At 47.3% G+C, this 17,775-nt stretch overlaps 2 protein-coding genes across 8 annotated transcripts in view; one reads left to right on the top strand and one right to left on the bottom strand.

Annotated features, from left to right (window-relative positions):
* coq8a (coenzyme Q8A) overlaps positions 1 to 2,285 on the top strand; it is a 38,408-nt gene extending 36,123 nt beyond the window's left edge. For both annotated transcript variants that reach the window (XM_031901859.1, XM_031901858.1), the window contains exons 13-15: positions 259 to 324; positions 493 to 579; positions 1,575 to 2,285. In XM_031901859.1, the coding sequence (XP_031757719.1) occupies positions 259 to 324; positions 493 to 579; positions 1,575 to 1,856 (435 nt within the window). In that variant the 3' untranslated portion in view covers positions 1,857 to 2,285. The remainder of the gene's footprint in view (positions 1 to 258; positions 325 to 492; positions 580 to 1,574) is intronic.
* Positions 2,286 to 5,168: 2,883 nt separating this feature from the next.
* The window catches only part of cdc42bpa (CDC42 binding protein kinase alpha), a 126,358-nt gene continuing 113,751 nt past the window's right edge, over positions 5,169 to 17,775 (bottom strand). For 3 of the 6 annotated variants that reach the window (XM_031902576.1, XM_031902577.1, XM_031902579.1), the window contains 8 exons: positions 16,205 to 16,302; positions 14,576 to 14,660; positions 11,452 to 11,575; positions 9,540 to 9,657; positions 9,117 to 9,200; positions 8,005 to 8,122; positions 7,371 to 7,525; positions 5,169 to 7,194 (listed from right to left, as the gene is read on the bottom strand). In XM_031902576.1, coding sequence (XP_031758436.1) covers positions 7,063 to 7,194; positions 7,371 to 7,525; positions 8,005 to 8,122; positions 9,117 to 9,200; positions 9,540 to 9,657; positions 11,452 to 11,575; positions 14,576 to 14,660; positions 16,205 to 16,302 — 914 coding nt within the window. In that variant the 3' untranslated portion in view covers positions 5,169 to 7,062. Of the gene's footprint in view, positions 7,195 to 7,370; positions 7,526 to 8,004; positions 8,123 to 9,116; positions 9,201 to 9,539; positions 9,658 to 11,451; positions 11,576 to 14,575; positions 14,661 to 16,204; positions 16,303 to 17,775 lie in introns of those variants that run through there. The other 3 variants (XM_031902578.1, XM_031902581.1, XM_031902580.1) reach the window with 2 other exon arrangements.

The following is a 17,775-nucleotide window of genomic DNA, read 5'->3' as shown; positions in this document are numbered from 1 at the left end:
AGCTTAGTGCAGCATTTCAGCAGACTGGCTGTGTATGAATTTATACATCTTTACACTAGCAGCTCAATCCCACCCAACCCCGGTGCCAGTATTACACGCTGCAGTATTTGGCCTTTACTTTCCACTGATTTCCGAGGGTGTCTAACCTTGCATTCTTCCAGAGACCTTTGCCTCCCAGGTTAATGATTGCTCAGTGCAGCTCCTGGAAATCTGTCTGGCCCAAATTCTTTATTTACCCTAATGCTTCTGTCTGTTCAGGTTGCCTTGCTGGACTTCGGAGCTACCAGGGGTTTCGATGAGGAGTTCACGGACATGTACATTGAGGTGAGCAGACAGCGACCCCTAGTGTCCGTATAGCAGAATGCACTTATATTATTGCATAGGGCCTAGAGAAACCCTTCTCTTATGGGGGCTTGCCCAGGAACTCCCCAACCGACGCCATTTAACTGTGGTGTGTCTGCTAACCTCCGGCGCTGTTCCTTTATCCCCCAGGTAATCCGAGCAGCTGCTGATCAAGACAGAGAAAAGCTGTTAAGGAAATCAGTAGAGATGAAATTCCTTTCTGGCTACGAATCCAAGGTAATGCTGCCTTCTGGGAAATATCTGCTGGGATCCCTGACTTTCATCAATGGGAATTCTGGGATTTTTTGCTGGGATCCCTGACTTTCATCAATGGGATTCAGTTCCCAAAGCCGTGCCTAGAACCCTGCCCGATACCCAGACGCATCATTCACATTAAATTATCTTCAACTTTTCATTGTTTGGCTCTTTAGTGATTAGTCGCGGGGGGGGACATATAACAATGAAGCTTTCCTTGCCCTTTAATTTCTAGAACTGCCCCTCAAAATCACCTTCCTAACAAATGCACCCTTTAGTTAATGCAATTACATTTTTAGTGTATTATAGAGTGGCCTATTCTTAGCAGCTTTTCAATTGGTCTTCATTTTTTTTTTAATCGTTTCTGAATTATTTCCTGCCGCCTTCTGACTCTGCTGATTTTTAAATGGGGGTCACTGACCCCGGCAGCCAAACCCTATTGCTCTGTGAGGCTCCAGTTTTATTGTTATTGTTACTTTTATTACTTATCTGTCTATTTAGGCTAAGGATGCACCAAATCCACTATTTTCGGATACGGCCAAACCCTAAATTCTTCATAAAGGATTCGGCCGAACACCGAACCAAATCAGAACCCTCATTTACATTAGTAAATTAGGATCTGGAAGGGCTAAAGAGCGCCAGGTGCCGTGAAAAATATTCATTTTCCATGTTTGTGACAAAGTCACATGATTTTAGGGATTCTGATTTGATTCGTCCGAATCCTGGATTCTGTGCATCCCTAAGGCCTTCCTTTTATTCATATCCCTGTCTCTTTCAAACCACTACCTGGTTGCTAGATTAAATTGGACCCTAGCAACCAGATAGCTGCTGCAATTCCAAAATGGAAAGCTGTTTGAACAAAAAGGTAAATAATTCAAAAACCTCAGATAATAAAAAAAGACCAATTGAAAATTCTGAAAATAGCTCCCTGTCTGATGATCTGATGATGAGTTTGTGTGTGTGTGTGTGATTGGCAGGCAATGGAACAGGCGCACTTGGAGGCCGTACTGATCCTCGGAGAGGCGTTTGCGGCAGATTCACCCTTCGACTTCGGTTCCCAGAGCACCACGGAGAGGATCCACCGCCTGGTCCCGATCATGTTAAAGCACCGGCTGATCCCACCCCCGGAGGAAACCTACTCCCTGCACCGCAAGATGGCCGGCTCCTTCCTGATTTGTTCCAAACTAAAGTCCGCAATCAGCTGCAAGGACATGTTTGAGGAAGCCTACGGCAATTACTGGAAGGGGAAAAGCAAATAGGAACCCGCAGGGGGCGCTGTTCAATGCTAAAGTGCCATTACTATAGGAAGAGCCCCCCCGAGTATTAGCAGCCTATTAGGAGGTTTCTCTTCTCGTTACTACAAAGACTTCTTTCTACTGCGGCCGCTTGCGGTCTCACAGACGTTGGGCAATAGTAGGTGGAAAATGTTTGTTTTTTTGGGGGGGCATTTTTTTTCTTTTTTTTTTTAAAGACTGATTTAAAAAAAATTGATGCCGTTCTGAGAATTTTTGGAAAAAAAAAAAGAGAAGCAAATGAATCATGGGAAGCGGAATCGGTGGCGCTGACGTTGCCGCCAAGGGACCTGTCGGACAGAGGACTCTCTCTAACCTGCAATGGCAATTAATCTGCTTTTCCTCACTGGAGTTTGTTGCAAATTAAGTCAAATTAAACGCTTTTGTACCGAGAAATCTATTTTTCCGATTGTGCGTCATTCAGATAGAGGCAGAAAGTGGGAGGGGCTCTGATGGGGCAAATTTTGTTTGTAGCCTATTGGGCAGCGGTGATACAGGGAAGGCGGGGCTTGGGCTGTCTGTTATACACATGGGAACCAATAAACCATTTACTAGGCATTGGCACTGTACAACTGGGGTTAAATTGCCGCCCCCCCCCCCCAAACACACGGAGAGACACTGCACACGTATGTTCTCTAACTGTTCCCTGTTTATTGCAATACATGAAAAGTCAGATTAATAATTGCATGTTTGCCAACATAAAATACCGGTGGTTACGGCTTTATTACACGGTTGAGGTGACCACCTTTTAAATATATTCTGTGCAAAAACAAAATAAAATCTACATCGGAGTTAAGCAACTTGTGCCCCCTCCCCCCCCGGCCGCGGCTGAACTACAACAGCTCAACCTAAGGCTGGGAGTTATAGTCCAACAGCAGCAGGGGGGCCTACAGGTTGGGCATCCCTGAACTAGGTGATAGTCCTGTAGCAGTGACATTCCAACGACACCCTCTCCCCCCAATCATGTCTGCGGCCTTCCTGCTAAAGGGGAAATTGAACCTGCAAATGTGTGATATAAATCGAGTGATTGCACCTAGGCCATGTGACTGTACAACATAATACAGATACCCCATGATGGGTACATACCAAGGGCAGATACAATTTCAAGTGAAATCTGGGAATAAAAGTAATATATAGATCTAGCCAATCGGCATTCAGTGCTCCAGTCTGGTGTTACTGCTTCTTAAAGGAACAGAGACGCAGATATGGCGCCAAAGCACGATGGGCTCCAAGGAGAGTTGTCGCTATGGGAACATATTGATTGACATTAATGGAAACCAAAGCCCTCAATCCAGAATGGAGACGGTGAATTATGGGAAATCGACAAACTAGAGCTAAAATCTCAGAAAGAACTTGTGATCTCTGGTCGTGATTCGAGGGCACAGTCGGGGGCCATAACGGCATTGGGGTGTTAAGGGGGGGTGGCCAAAATGTCCCCCCAATATATTCACCTCTGGTTTGGGTTATTACCTGTGTGCGCCACAAGCACTGGGAATATCCAAGACTCCTCCCCACGGCCCAGTCCCAAATGGGATCTCAACCCTAACCCTAGAACTGTATATGTGTATGTATATATGTGTGTGTATATATGTATATATATATATATATATATATATATATATATATATATATATATATATATATATATATATATATATATATATATATATATATATATATTATAGGGGGGGGGGGTAACTGGGTGCAGGAAATGGGCGGTGGCCCACATGTAACCACATTCTAGTGCTGTGATTGGCCTGCAGGGTGCCAGGTTGTAACAATTTGCTCCTATGGCACATCCAGGTCAGCTGGTAATTAGTATTGTACACTTGGGGTATTAACTTTATATAGGTTGCACCTGGCTGAGGTATTTGGGGTACAAACTCAGACATTGGTGCTTGTTGGGGTCTCACAGTATTGGGCAAATATGAAAACACCACCCCCTTAAGGTAAAGGGTCCGATTCTGGGGGCTGATTTGGGTCCCATTGGCCTAAAACATCTGCTTTTCATGTAATCACATTAACTGGTTCCCCATGTGATCTCCAGCAGTGCTGTCTCCCCTATTACTCTATTTATACAGGGAACTATCCTTTCCATTATTTAAAGGGGAACAAATCCCACCCTGTTATTTAAGATTTCATTAGCATTTTAGTCAGGAACTGTATAATGTTATTGGGGGAGGCATTATGTACCCTGCTATAGTTCCAGGGGTACCCAGGGCACAAATAAGCACTCACCCCAAATCCCCCCTAACTGGCCTTCAGGCTGGGCCCCCTTAGCCCATAACAAGGTTACAGATATATAGAAACATTGGGGTAACAGTCACCCTGCTATAGTTCCAGGGGTACCCAGGGCACAAATAAGCACTCACCCCAAATCCCCCCTAACTGGCCTTCAGGCTGGGCCCCCTTAGCCCATAACAAGGTTACAGATATATAGAAACATTGGGGTAACAGTCACCCTGCTATAGTTCCAGGGGTACCCAGGGCACAAATAAGTACTCACCCCAAATCCCCCCCTAACTGGCCTTCAGGCTGGGCCCCCTTAGCCCATAACAAGGTTACAGATATATAGAAACATTGGGGTAACAGTCACCCTGCTATAGTTCCAGGGGTACCCAGGGGAGGGTGTGTAGCATTATACTGGTATATAGGGGGTGTCACTTTCAATACAGTTTCCCAGGCAGTTTCCTGTTCTGCAGAGCAGGAAGTGATGTGTGCAGCAGGGATTTACCTTCCTCAGAACCTTTACATTGGGGTTTCTGCCTCCCCATTTGTGCACTGAACCCTTTACATTCAAGCCCCTTAGATAAATGTGTTAGAAAAAATAGAATCATATCCCATTTATTGCTGGTTAAGGCAAAAGTGTTTATTGGTGACACTAAGCCCTTATCCAATACTCTATCCTGTGCCCCCAGCTGCTCTATGTGGGCCATTTGGGTTTAAAAAAATCTCTCTCTCTCTCTAAATATATATATATGGGTGTGTATATAGCAATAACCGTGAGTAGAATACAAAGACCCTGGTGGGAGGAGTCTCACTGGATATTTAACACTGTGCCTGAATGTCACCTATCAATATGTAATGTGCCACTTTGTTACTCTCCCTATATATATATATATATATATATATATATATATATATATATAGATAGATAGATAGATACTGGCGGCACCAAACTGCTAATGTTGCCATGGAGACACACGTGTGCAAGTGGCGGGTAACAGACTGCCCAGCATTGAGATTATAAATACATTAACAGATACAATGACATCTGGATTGTAACACAAACAGTTCATTTGCAGATCCTGCGGAAAGCACAATAAGTGACACACATGTGGAACAGCAGCAGGATGGGGGGGGGATAGGATATTGGGGTGCAGGAGCCGTGATGTGAAAAAAATAAAAACACAAAACCAATAAAAAATAGTTATAATAAATAAATAAATAGGAAGAACAAAGCCGAGGTTGTGGGTCCGACATGCGCGGGGGCGGGGCTGACAGTAGGCGTTCTCCTATATCCCCAGTAGCAACACTTGGCGGAGTCCGTACAGTTGTGCGCAGGGGCGGGGCACAAGCGGAGGAGGAGGAGTAGCACCAGAAGAAGGCGGAGTTTCCTTAGTGGCCCCTCTTGCAGCCAAAGAGGTCACAGCTCGTTAGGAATGAACCTATCCGGCGCCGTATATACGTGCGGTTCCCTGGCCCGGTTCTGCTTTGGTTCGCTGCAGGCACAAGAACTGAAGGCAAAGTGGGTCGGCCAATCCTCTTGGGGTTCCCAATACCAAATTGCTCCATTCTTGGTTTCTTTTTCTGACTATTTTGGACTATTTGGTACCACCTTATCAATCACTTGCCCTTCCCGCTATAGAAACTCTGATCCATTATAAAACTATGACATTAATGAGACCACTCTATCTCCCCCCCCCCCATTCATTTCCCCCCCCGGTGCCAGATCCCTGTTTCTGTAGATATGTGCGGAAATAATACACATTCCCAAATATTCAAAAATAGTGGTCTCTTCTTTTTATCCTGAGAAATAGCAATTTCACTGGAAAACAGCTATTTGCACCGAAAAAAATATGTTTTTTTTGTTATGGCATCTATGTCTTTTTGTTTCCAAGGGATTTAGGGCCCCCTGTTGGGTCTCGGGGTGCCGGGCCAATTCCCTATGGAAATGTAAGGCTTGTGGCACACACAGAGGGGGGCAGGGAGTCTCCGACTGGGGTGCCAGGGACCCACACAAATTCCTTGGCCCTTCCTTTAGTCTCCTAGTCTCTAGCCTCCCTGCCATATTCCTATATAGGGAATATATATATATATATATATATATATATATATATATAGAATAGGGAACGGCCATGGTATTAGCACACAAAGTGCAGCCAAAAGGTTGTGAGCAGGGAAAACATGGAGGAGCCAAAGCTCTGTGTGCCCAACGTGAGTCCGACTTGCCGCCCCGAATGCCCCACACCCCGGGGGCAGTTGCACTAATGGAGCAATGTGAGTGTGAGTGTGAGTGATTGTACATAAAGAGAAGCTGCTATAGGGGCGGCTCTGCTCCAATAATCTGCTTTATACACGATCAATAGGAAAGCTAAATTCATTGCTAAAATTACACAATCTCTCTCTTTTTCTTTAAATATGACTCTATCTGCGCTGGGAATACATGATCCTCATATATATATATATATATATACTGTATATATATATACATGTACTATTAGACTAAACTCTCTGTGTAGTAAAATACCTTATTGATGGCGTAAGGGGGGGGTCGTGAGCGTCAATGAGACCCAATGAGGCTCAGGCACCTGATAGGTTCTCCTAGGTCAGGTGACACAGTGCTTGTAGGGGGCAGAGGCTGCACCCCCACCCCATATACCCTGCACCCACCCCGTACACGCGCCCCCACCCAATGTTCATCTTACGTGTAACATCCTGCTTCAGCGTGGCCTTTACGTGGCCACACGTGTCCGTAGCAAATAATCCACTTGTAAACCATGTATAAAGCACCCACATCTGCCACCTGTTCCCCCCAACGACTTTGACTTTGTGCCAGTCCGAGGCATTGCAGGGCACGGGGTACAGGGCAAAGTATCTGATCTCCGGTGCTCCACAGCAGTCCTGGTGCCCGGGGGGGGGCGGCGAGGAGACGAGGGGCAGAAGGTGGAGTTCATGCTTCCCAACTCACGTGATCTGAACTCTCTAACGAGCTGCTCTTAGTCTTGTGGGGGGACGTAGGGCTCGGGGGGCTGCTGAGGTTGGAGCTGTTGGAAGCTGTTGAGTGCCTTGGAGAGTCCGAGTCCTGCCAGCCAATAGGAAAAAGGGGGGTCAGTTTGGTGAAAAATACTGTACAGCTTTATGCTATCTCTCAGTGCAGCCAACAGGGGGAGCTCCTGGCACTGTGGCCAACTCCAAGGCCATAGTGGGCTCCAGAATGCCATTGGTAGGCAAGAGTCACATGGTTCACACAATTCTCACCTCTCGCTCAAAGTCTCTGGCCGGCACATCGCTTCCTTGGTCAAGTCCACCCGAAGACAAGGAGCCGTCAGACGGCGATGCCATTGGCTGGCGTTTTGCCCCGTAACTTCCACCTGAGACCTCTCTCCGTAAAGCGCTGCCATTCTGTGACGACCCTGGGGGTTGAGTTCATAGAGTGGAGTGAGTTAAGTACGATGCAGAGGGGGGTATTCTGAGACAATTTGCAATTGGTCTTCATTTTATTTTTAGTTATTTTACATTTTGTTCAGCAGCTCTCCAGTTTGGAATTTCAGCAGTTATCGGGTTGCTAGGATCCAAATTACCTTAGCAACCATGGAGTGATTTGAATGAGCGACGGGTATATGATTAGGAGAGGGGCTGGGCAGAAAAATAAGTTATAAAAGGTAACAATAACAATAAAACTGGAGCCTCACAGAGCAATAGTTTTGGCTGCCGGGGTCAGTGACCCCCATTTGAAAGCTGGAAAGGGTTAGAAGAAAAAAAAATGAAAAATAAATAATGAAGACCAATTGAAAAGTTGCTTAGAATTAGCAATTCTATAACATAATAAAAGTTAATAATAATAGTGGAATTGGTGGGAGTTCCCCCCCATACTCGGAGCTGCGGGACTTACTGGCAGCCAGGCCACTGCTGGCACTCATTGAGCGGCCGGGTTCCATGCGTGACTTTGTGATTGACGGAATACTGACCGAGCCACTGAACATCGTACGACTGTCTTGCTGCCGGAGGTTCTGCAATGAGGAACGGGGGGCACGGGAGTTACGCTGGAAACACAAGCAACACATTCCCTGAACCCCTAAAACCTTATAAACAGGAGGCAAAATGGCGGTTCCACACAGCCGCTGGCACGGTCACAGCAAAGCAAACGGCAACTCAGAAGCACAAAATGGCCGCCTGGTGATGGGCAAGGGCCACTGTAGGGCCAAGGTCTTGCAGAATTCCCGCAATGAGAGCACTGCAGGGAGTAGCTGGGCTGCTAATTACCCCCGCCCCCTGCATTACTGCACCAATCACTGCCACCCAGCACTTACCATCGCTCATCATTTACCCCAGTCCCTGCCCCAGTTTGCTGCTTGGTTGCTATGGGTTACTGCCTTTTATTACATAACCCTTTAATGGCTGATTTGCTAACACGGCTGCTAAATTGCACCAATCAAGTTACCAATATCCCAATACTGACCAATCAGCAGATTCGTTTTGAGCAGCCGTCTACACATTAGGAATAAAAGCATCTCTCTGATTGGTTTGTGGACAATAGAGAGAATTTGCAATACAGTGACCAGCTGCTCCCTCAGTGCAATGCGGTTGGGAACCTCACAGCGCATGGTGATGATGCAAAGTCATGATGCAAACAGAGTTGATGACATCATAGATACAGCAGTCATGCTACAGAGAGCTTATTGTACATAGTTTTGGAGGTAGCCATGACAGCAGAGTATCATGGGTCATACAGTCCCTTTCTAGTTGCCCCTACAGCTTAGGGTTGTTGCCCTGGTTGCAGCCTGGCAGAGTGGGAGAGGGGTGGGAATGGGCGGAGCAGGCAGGTGAAGGAGGCGGAGACACAGAGCCATGCAGTGCAATGCGGGCGGGCACACAACAAGACAGGTTAGTGGTGTTTCCGCGTACCCTGTGGGAGCCAGGGGTAGCACTGAGAGACGGGGAGGAGGAGGAAGAGGAGGCAAGGTTTACTGAGTCGGAAGAGAGGAAATTTTCAGCTGAATTTACAGTCATGTGATAGACGTGCTCAAAGTTGCTCGGTGTGGAGATCAGGCTGGACTGGCGGAGGGGGGATGGATAGGGGGATCGAGGCTGAGAAAATGAAATAAAAAACAAAAAAGAGACACAGGAAGGAAGAAGAGAGAATCAGCTCCAGGATAGGCCTGAGGTCATGTGAGCAGCAACCAAGGGAATGGCAAGGGCTGGATGTGACTATTGGCTGTAGCGCCACTGTGCCCAGCTATATATATGTATATAAAGGCTCCACTTGTTTATACAGAGTCTATAGGGAACCCCTCAGTAAGGGCAAGTAACATGGCAGCTCCCACTAGCACCAATATGGCTTCTGATCCATCATTTGCTCTAGTTCCCATGGGCGGCACCGTAACACAACAAGACAAACCAGGTTACCTCTCTCTCTCTCTCTCTTACCATTGGCAAATCTTTCAGGATTTGGATACCGTCTCCGGGGCCCATGTGCGCTATGTGGTTAAAATTGGTTGGGTTGGAAATCAATTTGTTTCTCATTTCTGGGTCTCGCAACATTTCCCTGAAAGTGAAAAGGGTCCTTTGTCATTAGTGTTTCCATACAGAGTGTGGCCCGGATCTGAGCCGCTCTGCACCCCAATACCCCACGGGGGCGGCGGGGAGCAGAGGCGCTCGGATCAGGAAGCAGCAGTGCAGCAGGATTCTGTGGGGTCTGTAAGCAGCAGCCCCCCCGTATATAAGGGGTTGGTCACCTTGAAATTAACTTTTAGTATGATTTAAAGCTTCATAGTCTGAGACAAATTGCAATTGGTCTTCACTTTTTTTGTTTTCTGTGGATTTGGAATTATTCAGCCTTTTGTTAAGCAGCTCTACAGTTTGGAATTTCAGCAGGCATCTGGTTGCTAGGGTTCAAATTACCCTAGCAACCAGGCATTGGTTTGAATGAGGCTGAAATAGGAGAGGGGCTGAACAGAAAGATAAGTAGGGATGCACCGAATCCCATATTCGGTTTGGGATTCGGCCAAATCCGGGCTTTTTTTTTAAGGATTCGGTGTAATTAACACATGTTAATTAGGATTTGGATTCAGCCAAATCCTTCACAATGGGTTTGGGGGTTCGGCCAAACCCAAAAAAGTGGGTTTGTTGCATCCCTAAAGATAAGTAATAAAAAATCACAATAAAATTGTAGCCTCACAGAGCAATATGTTCTGCCTGCTGGGGGGTCAGTGACCCCAAATCTGACAGCTGGAAAAAAAAAGGAAGAAAAGGGCAGATAAAAAATAAAGACCAATTGAAAAGCTGCTAGGAATGAGCCATTCTATACCAAACTAAAAGTTAAAGGTGAAGCAGAAGCTGGAGGGGGGGTATTGCATGGAATGGCGCCTATAGCAGCATCGTAATCCATCAGGCTCAATGGCAGAACTAGGAGTTATGGGCCCCGCAGCAAATTCATGTTAGGGCCTCCCTAAATGCTGGGTATAAATCATTTTTCATAAACATATACTGAAACTGCTTGTCACTAACTGGGCCCCTATACCCCCAGCAGGTCTGTAACTGAGCCTCCCAAAAGCTCCACTAAAGTTGCTTAGAATTCCATCTTCTTTTATTATGAAATGGAAACAGCCTTTGGGCAGAGTTCCCCTTTAAAAGTCAAGAACGCAGCCTAGAGCGGATATTGCTCAGACATGCCCCTATATGTAATAAAAGGTACTACGTTTGCCCAGGAGCAGTAACCCATAGCAACCAATAAGATGCTGTAAATGCTGCCTGCTGATTGGTTGCTATGGGTTATTGCTCCTGGGCAAATTTAGTGGGTTTTTTTTACATAACCCCAATGGAGTCTTATATTTATGAAATAAAAACTATCTGTGTTTCATCCTAGAAGGGCATCCCACTTTGAGCGCAATCAATGCTAATGGTAGGAAATCTGTAACCCGATTGCCCTTGGAATAAAGAACCCCGTCCTACGCTGATAGCAGAATCTCTATTCCTCCATTCTCTGCTCTGCCTGTTGTGCAATTCAATCCATGAGCAAGTTTCAAAAAGTGCTAAAATCAGTAGGAAAATGTCAAATTCAACGTAATTTTAAAAAAAAAATAGTCATCATCCCTGAAATCACATTTATTCATGTGATTTCCCAAGTGTGGGCATGGGAATGTGCGGAATGGGATGCATGGGAATGTGGGGGTTAATACTCTGACGGCCACATGTCATGCTTTTATTTACTATGAAATCCACTTCATTCCACATGGATTGAGCAGTCGGTGTGAGTGGCAATGTAGGGGGAACTGCATGCCCCTGTGTGTAACGTCGGGCCCCAGGGCCCAGTATAAAGGGGTGAGGCCCGGGTACCCACCTCCTCTGCTGCATCCTCTCCTCCTCGGGCACCCGGAACGAGTAGCGCCGCTTGTTGTTCATGTTCCGAACCATCTGCTTCCGACTGTTGTCCGACGTCTCAGGGACCACCAACTCATCCCCCTCTGGGAAGCCAAAGGGACAGTTACACATCCACAGAGCAAAAGTATATTACACAGGGTGCACACCCACTGCTATGGTTATTATACTCAATACATCCAGTCTTTATACAATAACACAAATGATTACAGAACTACCATGGGATTGTTCCCTTTGCCTTGCTTAGCTTTCCTATTTCCGGGGGGTGAGTGAGTGTAGGACAGGCCAGACCGGGGGTGAGTGAGTGTAGGACTGGCCAGACCGGGGGTGAGTGAGTGTAGGACTGGCCAGACCGGGGGTGAGTGAGTGTAGGACAGGCCAGACCGGGGGTGAGTGAGTGTAGGACAGGCCAGACCGGGGGTGAGTGTAGGAGGGGCCAGACCGGGGGTGAGTGAGTGTAGGACTGGCCAGACCGGGGGTGAGTGAGTGTAGGAGGGGCCAGACCGGGGGTGAGTGAGTGTAGGACTGGCCAGACCTGGGGTGAGTGAGTGTAGGACGGGCCAGACCGGGGGTGAGTGAGTGTAGGACAGGCCAGACCGGGGGTGAGTGAGTGTAGGACTGGCCAGACCGGGGGTGAGTGAGTGTAGGAGGGGCCAGACCGGGGGTGAATGAGTGTAGGACTGGCCAGACCGGGGGTGAGTGAGTGTAGGAAAAGCCAGACCGGGGGTGAGTGAGTGTAGGACAGGCCAGACCGGGGGTGAGTGAGTGTAGGACTGGCCAGACCGGGGGTGAGTGAGTGTAGGACTGGCCAGACCGGGGGTGAGTGAGTGTAGGACAGGCCAGACCGGGGGTGAGTGAGTGTAGGACAGGCCAGACCGGGGGTGAGTGAGTGTAGGACAGGCCAGACCGGGGGTGAGTGAGTGTAGGACAGGCCAGACCGGGGGTGAGTGAGTGTAGGACTGGCCAGACCGGGGGTGAGTGAGTGTAGGACTGGCCAGACCGGGGGTGAGTGAGTGTAGGACTGGCCAGACCGGGGGTGAGTGAGTGTAGGACTGGCCAGACCGGGGGTGAGTGTAGGAGGGGCAGACCGGGGGTGAGTGAGTGTAGGACTGGCCAGACCGGGGGTGAGTGAGTGTAGGACTGGCCAGACCGGGGGTGAGTGAGTGTAGGACTGGCCAGACCGGGGGTGAGTGAGTGTAGGACTGGCCAGACCGGGGGTGAGTGAGTGTAGGACTGGCCAGACCGGGGGTGAGTGAGTGTAGGACAGGCCAGACCGGGGGTGAGTGAGTGTAGGACAGGCCAGACCGGGGGTGAGTGAGTGTAGGACTGGCCAGACCGGGGGTGAGTGAGTGTAGGACTGGCCAGACCGGGGGTGAGTGAGTGTAGGACTGGCCAGACCGGGGGTGAGTGAGTGTAGGACAGGCCAGACCGGGGGTGAGTGAGTGTAGGACAGGCCAGACCGGGGGTGAGTGAGTGTAGGACAGGCCAGACCGGGGGTGAGTGAGTGTAGGACTGGCCAGACCGGGGGTGAGTGAGTGTAGGACTGGCCAGACTGGGGGTGAGTGAGTGTAGGACTGGCCAGACCGGGGGTGAGTGTAGGACTGGCCAGACCGGGGGTGAGTGAGTGTAGGACTGGCCAGACTGGGGGTGAGTGAGTGTAGGACTGGCCAGACCGGGGGTGAGTGAGTGTAGGACTGGCCAGACTGGGGGTGAGTGAGTGTAGGACTGGCCAGACCGGGGGTGAGTGAGTGTAGGACTGGCCAGACCGGGGGTGAGTGTAGGAGGGGCCAGACCGGGGATGAGTGAGTGTAGGACTGGCCAGACCGGGGGTGAGTGAGTGTAGGAGGGGCCAGACCGGGGGTGAGTGAGTGTAGGACTGGCCAGACCGGGGGTGAGTGAGTGTAGGACAGGCCAGACCGGGGGTGAATGAGTGTAGGACAGGCCAGACCGGGGGTGAGTGAGTGTAGGACTGGCCAGACCGGGGGTGAGTGAGTGTAGGACAGGCCAGACTGGGGGTGAGTGAGTGTAGGACAGGCCAGACCGGGGGTGAGTGAGTGTAGGAAAGGCCAGACTGGGGGTGAGTGAGTGTAGGACTGGCCGGACCGGGGGTGAGTGAGTGTAGGACTGGCCAGACCGGGGTGAGTGAGTGTAGGACAGGCCAGACCGGGGGTGAGTGAGTGTAGGACAGGCCAGACCGGGGGTGAGTGAGTGTAGGACAGGCCAGACCGGGGGTGAGTGAGTGTAGGACAGGCCAGACCGGGGGTGAGTGAGTGTAGGACTGGCCAGACTGGGGGTGAGTGAGTGTAGGACAGGCCAGACCGGGGGTGAGTGAGTGTAGGACTGGCCAGACCGGGGGTGAGTGAGTGTAGGACTGGCCAGACCGGGGGTGAGTGAGTGTAGGACAGGCCAGACCGGGGGTGATCCATAACCCTTGTGGTAGTTCCAAGATGGCGGCTGTGTGGTGTTCAATGCAAGGTAGCTGGTGGGAGTTTTGAGGAATATGAAGCTGGTGTCTCAGGCAAGGAGGGGATATTTGGTAAATAACATAGAATTTGGGCTTTAAATACATTTCCTAATCTTTTTTAATTAAAATAATATGCATTTCAAAGCACAAATATTAAGTGTATTCTATATGAATCTAAATGGCGCTCCTGCCTTCGGGTGGCACCCTATCATTGCTCCCTCCCATGTATTACAGACTGGGAACAAGGAAATAGCATTTGTTTTATAGGAAGTTGCTTTTAGTCAGTTCCAGCCTGTGGTACAGTCGGTAGAATCTCTGAGGCAGTGGCTAAGCTGTCATGTGATCATAACCTTACACTGGTCACCTGACAACAAGCTGACGTGCAATTGGCCAAAGCAGTAAGAGGAAGTAATACTGCTGTATGAGGTATAGAGGGCCTGAGGCCATTGTTGTTCATTGTTTTGCCACACACAAAGATGCACAGGGGGAATGTTCCACAACCATAATTAAATCCTCACTTATGCTTACATGGCAAATAAATAGTAGTTAATTTGAACGTACCCCAAAATAACACAATCCCACAACATGGCACAGACACATGCGAGTGAGTGATAACACTTACCTGCCATTTTATTTTTAAAATATATGAGCCGGATGGTCTCCAAGCCCAGGATATTAAGGGAACCTTCGGAATTTAATGGGCGCACCTAATGGGAACAGACAAATACTGATGACAGTCTCCCCTGGGACAGTCCAACTGGTCTCTCTTATATCCTGCCCCTTTCCCTGTTACATGTGTGCAAATACAGGTATGGGATCCCTTATCCGGAAAACCATTATCCAGAAAGTCCCGAATTACAGAAAGGTAGTCTCCCATAGATTATAAGCAAAAATTTCTAATTTTTAAATATAATTTCCTTTTTCTCTGTAATAATAAAAAAGTACCTGTACTTGATCCCAACTAAGATATAATTACCCCTTATTGGGGGCAGAACAGCCCTATTGGGTTTATTTCATGGTTAAATGATTCCCTTTTCTCTGTAATAATAAAACAGTACCTGTACTTGATCCCAACTAAGATATAATTACCCCTTTTTGGGGGCAAAACAGCCCTATTGGGTTTATTTAATGGTTAAATGATTCCCTTTTCTCTGTAATAATAAAACAGTACCTGTACTTGATCCCAACTAAGATATAATTAGCCCTTATTGGGGGCAGAACAGCCCTATTGGGTTTATTTAATGGTTAAATGATTCCCTTTTCTCTGTAATAATAAAACAGTACCTGTACTTGATCCCAACTAAGATATAATTACCCCTTATTGGGGCAGAACAGCCCTATTGGGTTTATTTAATGGTTAAATGATTCCCTTTTCTCTGTAATAATAAAACAGTACCTGTACTTGATCCCAACTAAGATATAATTACCCCTTATTGGGGGCAGAACAGCCCTATTGGGTTTATTTAATGGTTAAATGATTCCCTTTTCTCTGTAATAATAAAACAGTACCTGTACTTGATCCCAACTAAGATATAATTACCCCTTATTGGGGCAGAACAGCCCTATTGGGTTTATTTAATGGTTAAATGATTCCCTTTTCTCTGTAATAATAAAACAGTACCTGTACTTGATCCCAACTAAGATATAATTACCCCTTATTGGGGGCAGAACAGCCCTATTGGGTTTATTTAATATTTAAATTATTTTTTAGTAGACATAAGGTATGGAGATCCAAATTACAGAAAAATCCATATCCGGAAAACCCCAGGTCCCAAGCATTCTGGATAACAGGTCCCATACCTGTATATATATATATATAGCAGGTTTGTAGAAAGCACTCACGGCATCAAAATGTAAAGTAAAAAACTTTCTTGTTTATTTAATCATCGCATCAACGCGTTCCGATCCTCATAGGATCGTCATCAGGATGATGATGACGATCCTATGAGGATCAAAACGCGTTGATGCGATGATTAAATAAACAAGAAAGTTTTTTACTTTACATTTTGATGCCGTGAGTGCTTTCTACAAACCTGCTGTCTGTTTTTCTGGTCAGCACCCGGTGAGTGCCTTTGGAGCGGTGAGTGCCGATTTTACCTGGACTATATATATATATATATATATATATATATATATATATATAGCATCCAGTGTGCCAAATGCTTAAGCTCTGTGGCACGTGGCTCTTTGTATACTAGTGACTCTTTACATTGCCATGGAAACACTGGGGGTCTGCATTAACCCCTCTTACCTTCTTAAGCGGTATTGTCTGAATCCACTCCATGGAGTTAATATCGAACACATCCACTGCGTTCTCACTGTACACGGAGAGGTACGGCGCGTTGTAGCCTGAAAAAGAGAACAGGTCATGTGAGACGCGGAATCCCAGCAGCCTCTGTACTACTTTTTGCTATAGGAGATGTAGATACTGGACTTGAACTAGTTTAGAAGTGATTTTAGATGTGATCCAGTATATTTATATAAATAATTATAAATGACAAATTGCCATGCTGAGGGTTACAATGGTGAAGTATCCAATGGACACTTGTGAACCAGCACCCCCACTCCATATATATATATATTCCTTACACAGACTACTTCTTCCAGTGCCCATAATCCCTTGCACATATACCCCACTGCACAGAATGCCTCCTGGCCCATATAACATTTAACTAACAACATGCCACTATCCACACAGCCCTTACCATCTCTAAGTAATATGCTTGCACATATATTTTTTGTGAAAAAAAGTAAATAAAAAAAATGAATAAATAAATAAAATATATACATACATACATACATAATTAATTATTTAGAATCCCCACTTTACTCACAAATGATAACTTTTCGTGCACAAAGCCAAAAGAAATTTGAGGGAACACTCCCCCCTGCCCATTTTAAATTGCACATCCACCCGCTGCCTTTTTATGTGAGTCGAGTATTCGCCTTTCCAGCTGGCAAGGGGCCCCTGAAGTTCCCCATACACGCACTGATAAAACTGTGCCAACAACTTGTACTGTATCTGACCAATCGGCTCACAGGCAGGCACCATTCTCACAGGGGGATACTACTGCATCAATCGGGCCTCTCCTTCAATGTACTGCCTATTAATGCCCGCACCCTGCCTGTTTATGCCCACACACAGCCCGTTTATGCCCACATACTGCCTGTTTATACCCACACACTGCCTGTTTATGCCCACACACAGCCCGTTTATGCCCACATACTGCCTGTTTATACCCACACACTGCCTGTTTATGCCCACACACAGCCCGTTTATGCCCACATACTGCCTGTTTATGCCCACATACTGCCTGTTTATACCCACACACAGCCCGTTTATGCCCACATACTGCCTGTTTATGCCCACACACAGCCCGTTTATGCCCACATACTGCCTGTTTATGCCCACATACTGCCTGTTTATACCCACACACTGCCTGTTTATGCCCACACACAGCCCGTTTATGCCCACATACTGCCTGTTTATACCCACACACTGCCTGTTTATACCCACACACAGCCCGTTTATGCCCACATACTGCCTGTTTATGCCCACATACTGCCTGTTTATACCCACACATTGCCTGTTTATGCCCACACACAGCCCGTTTATGCCCACATACTGCCTGTTTATGCCCACATACTGCCTGTTTATACCCACACACTGCCTGTTTATGCCCACACACAGCCCGTTTATGCCCACACATTGCCTGTTTATGCCCACATACTGCCTGTTTATGCCCACATACTGCCTGTTTATACCCACACATTGCCTGTTTATGCCCACACATTGCCTGTTTATGCCCACATACTGCCTGT

The sequence above is a fragment of the Xenopus tropicalis genome, chromosome 5 (assembly GCF_000004195.4).
Source record: "Xenopus tropicalis strain Nigerian chromosome 5, UCB_Xtro_10.0, whole genome shotgun sequence".
In the NCBI taxonomy this organism is placed as follows: domain Eukaryota; kingdom Metazoa; phylum Chordata; class Amphibia; order Anura; family Pipidae; genus Xenopus; species Xenopus tropicalis.
This window is presented reverse-complemented; position numbering and strand designations above follow the sequence as displayed.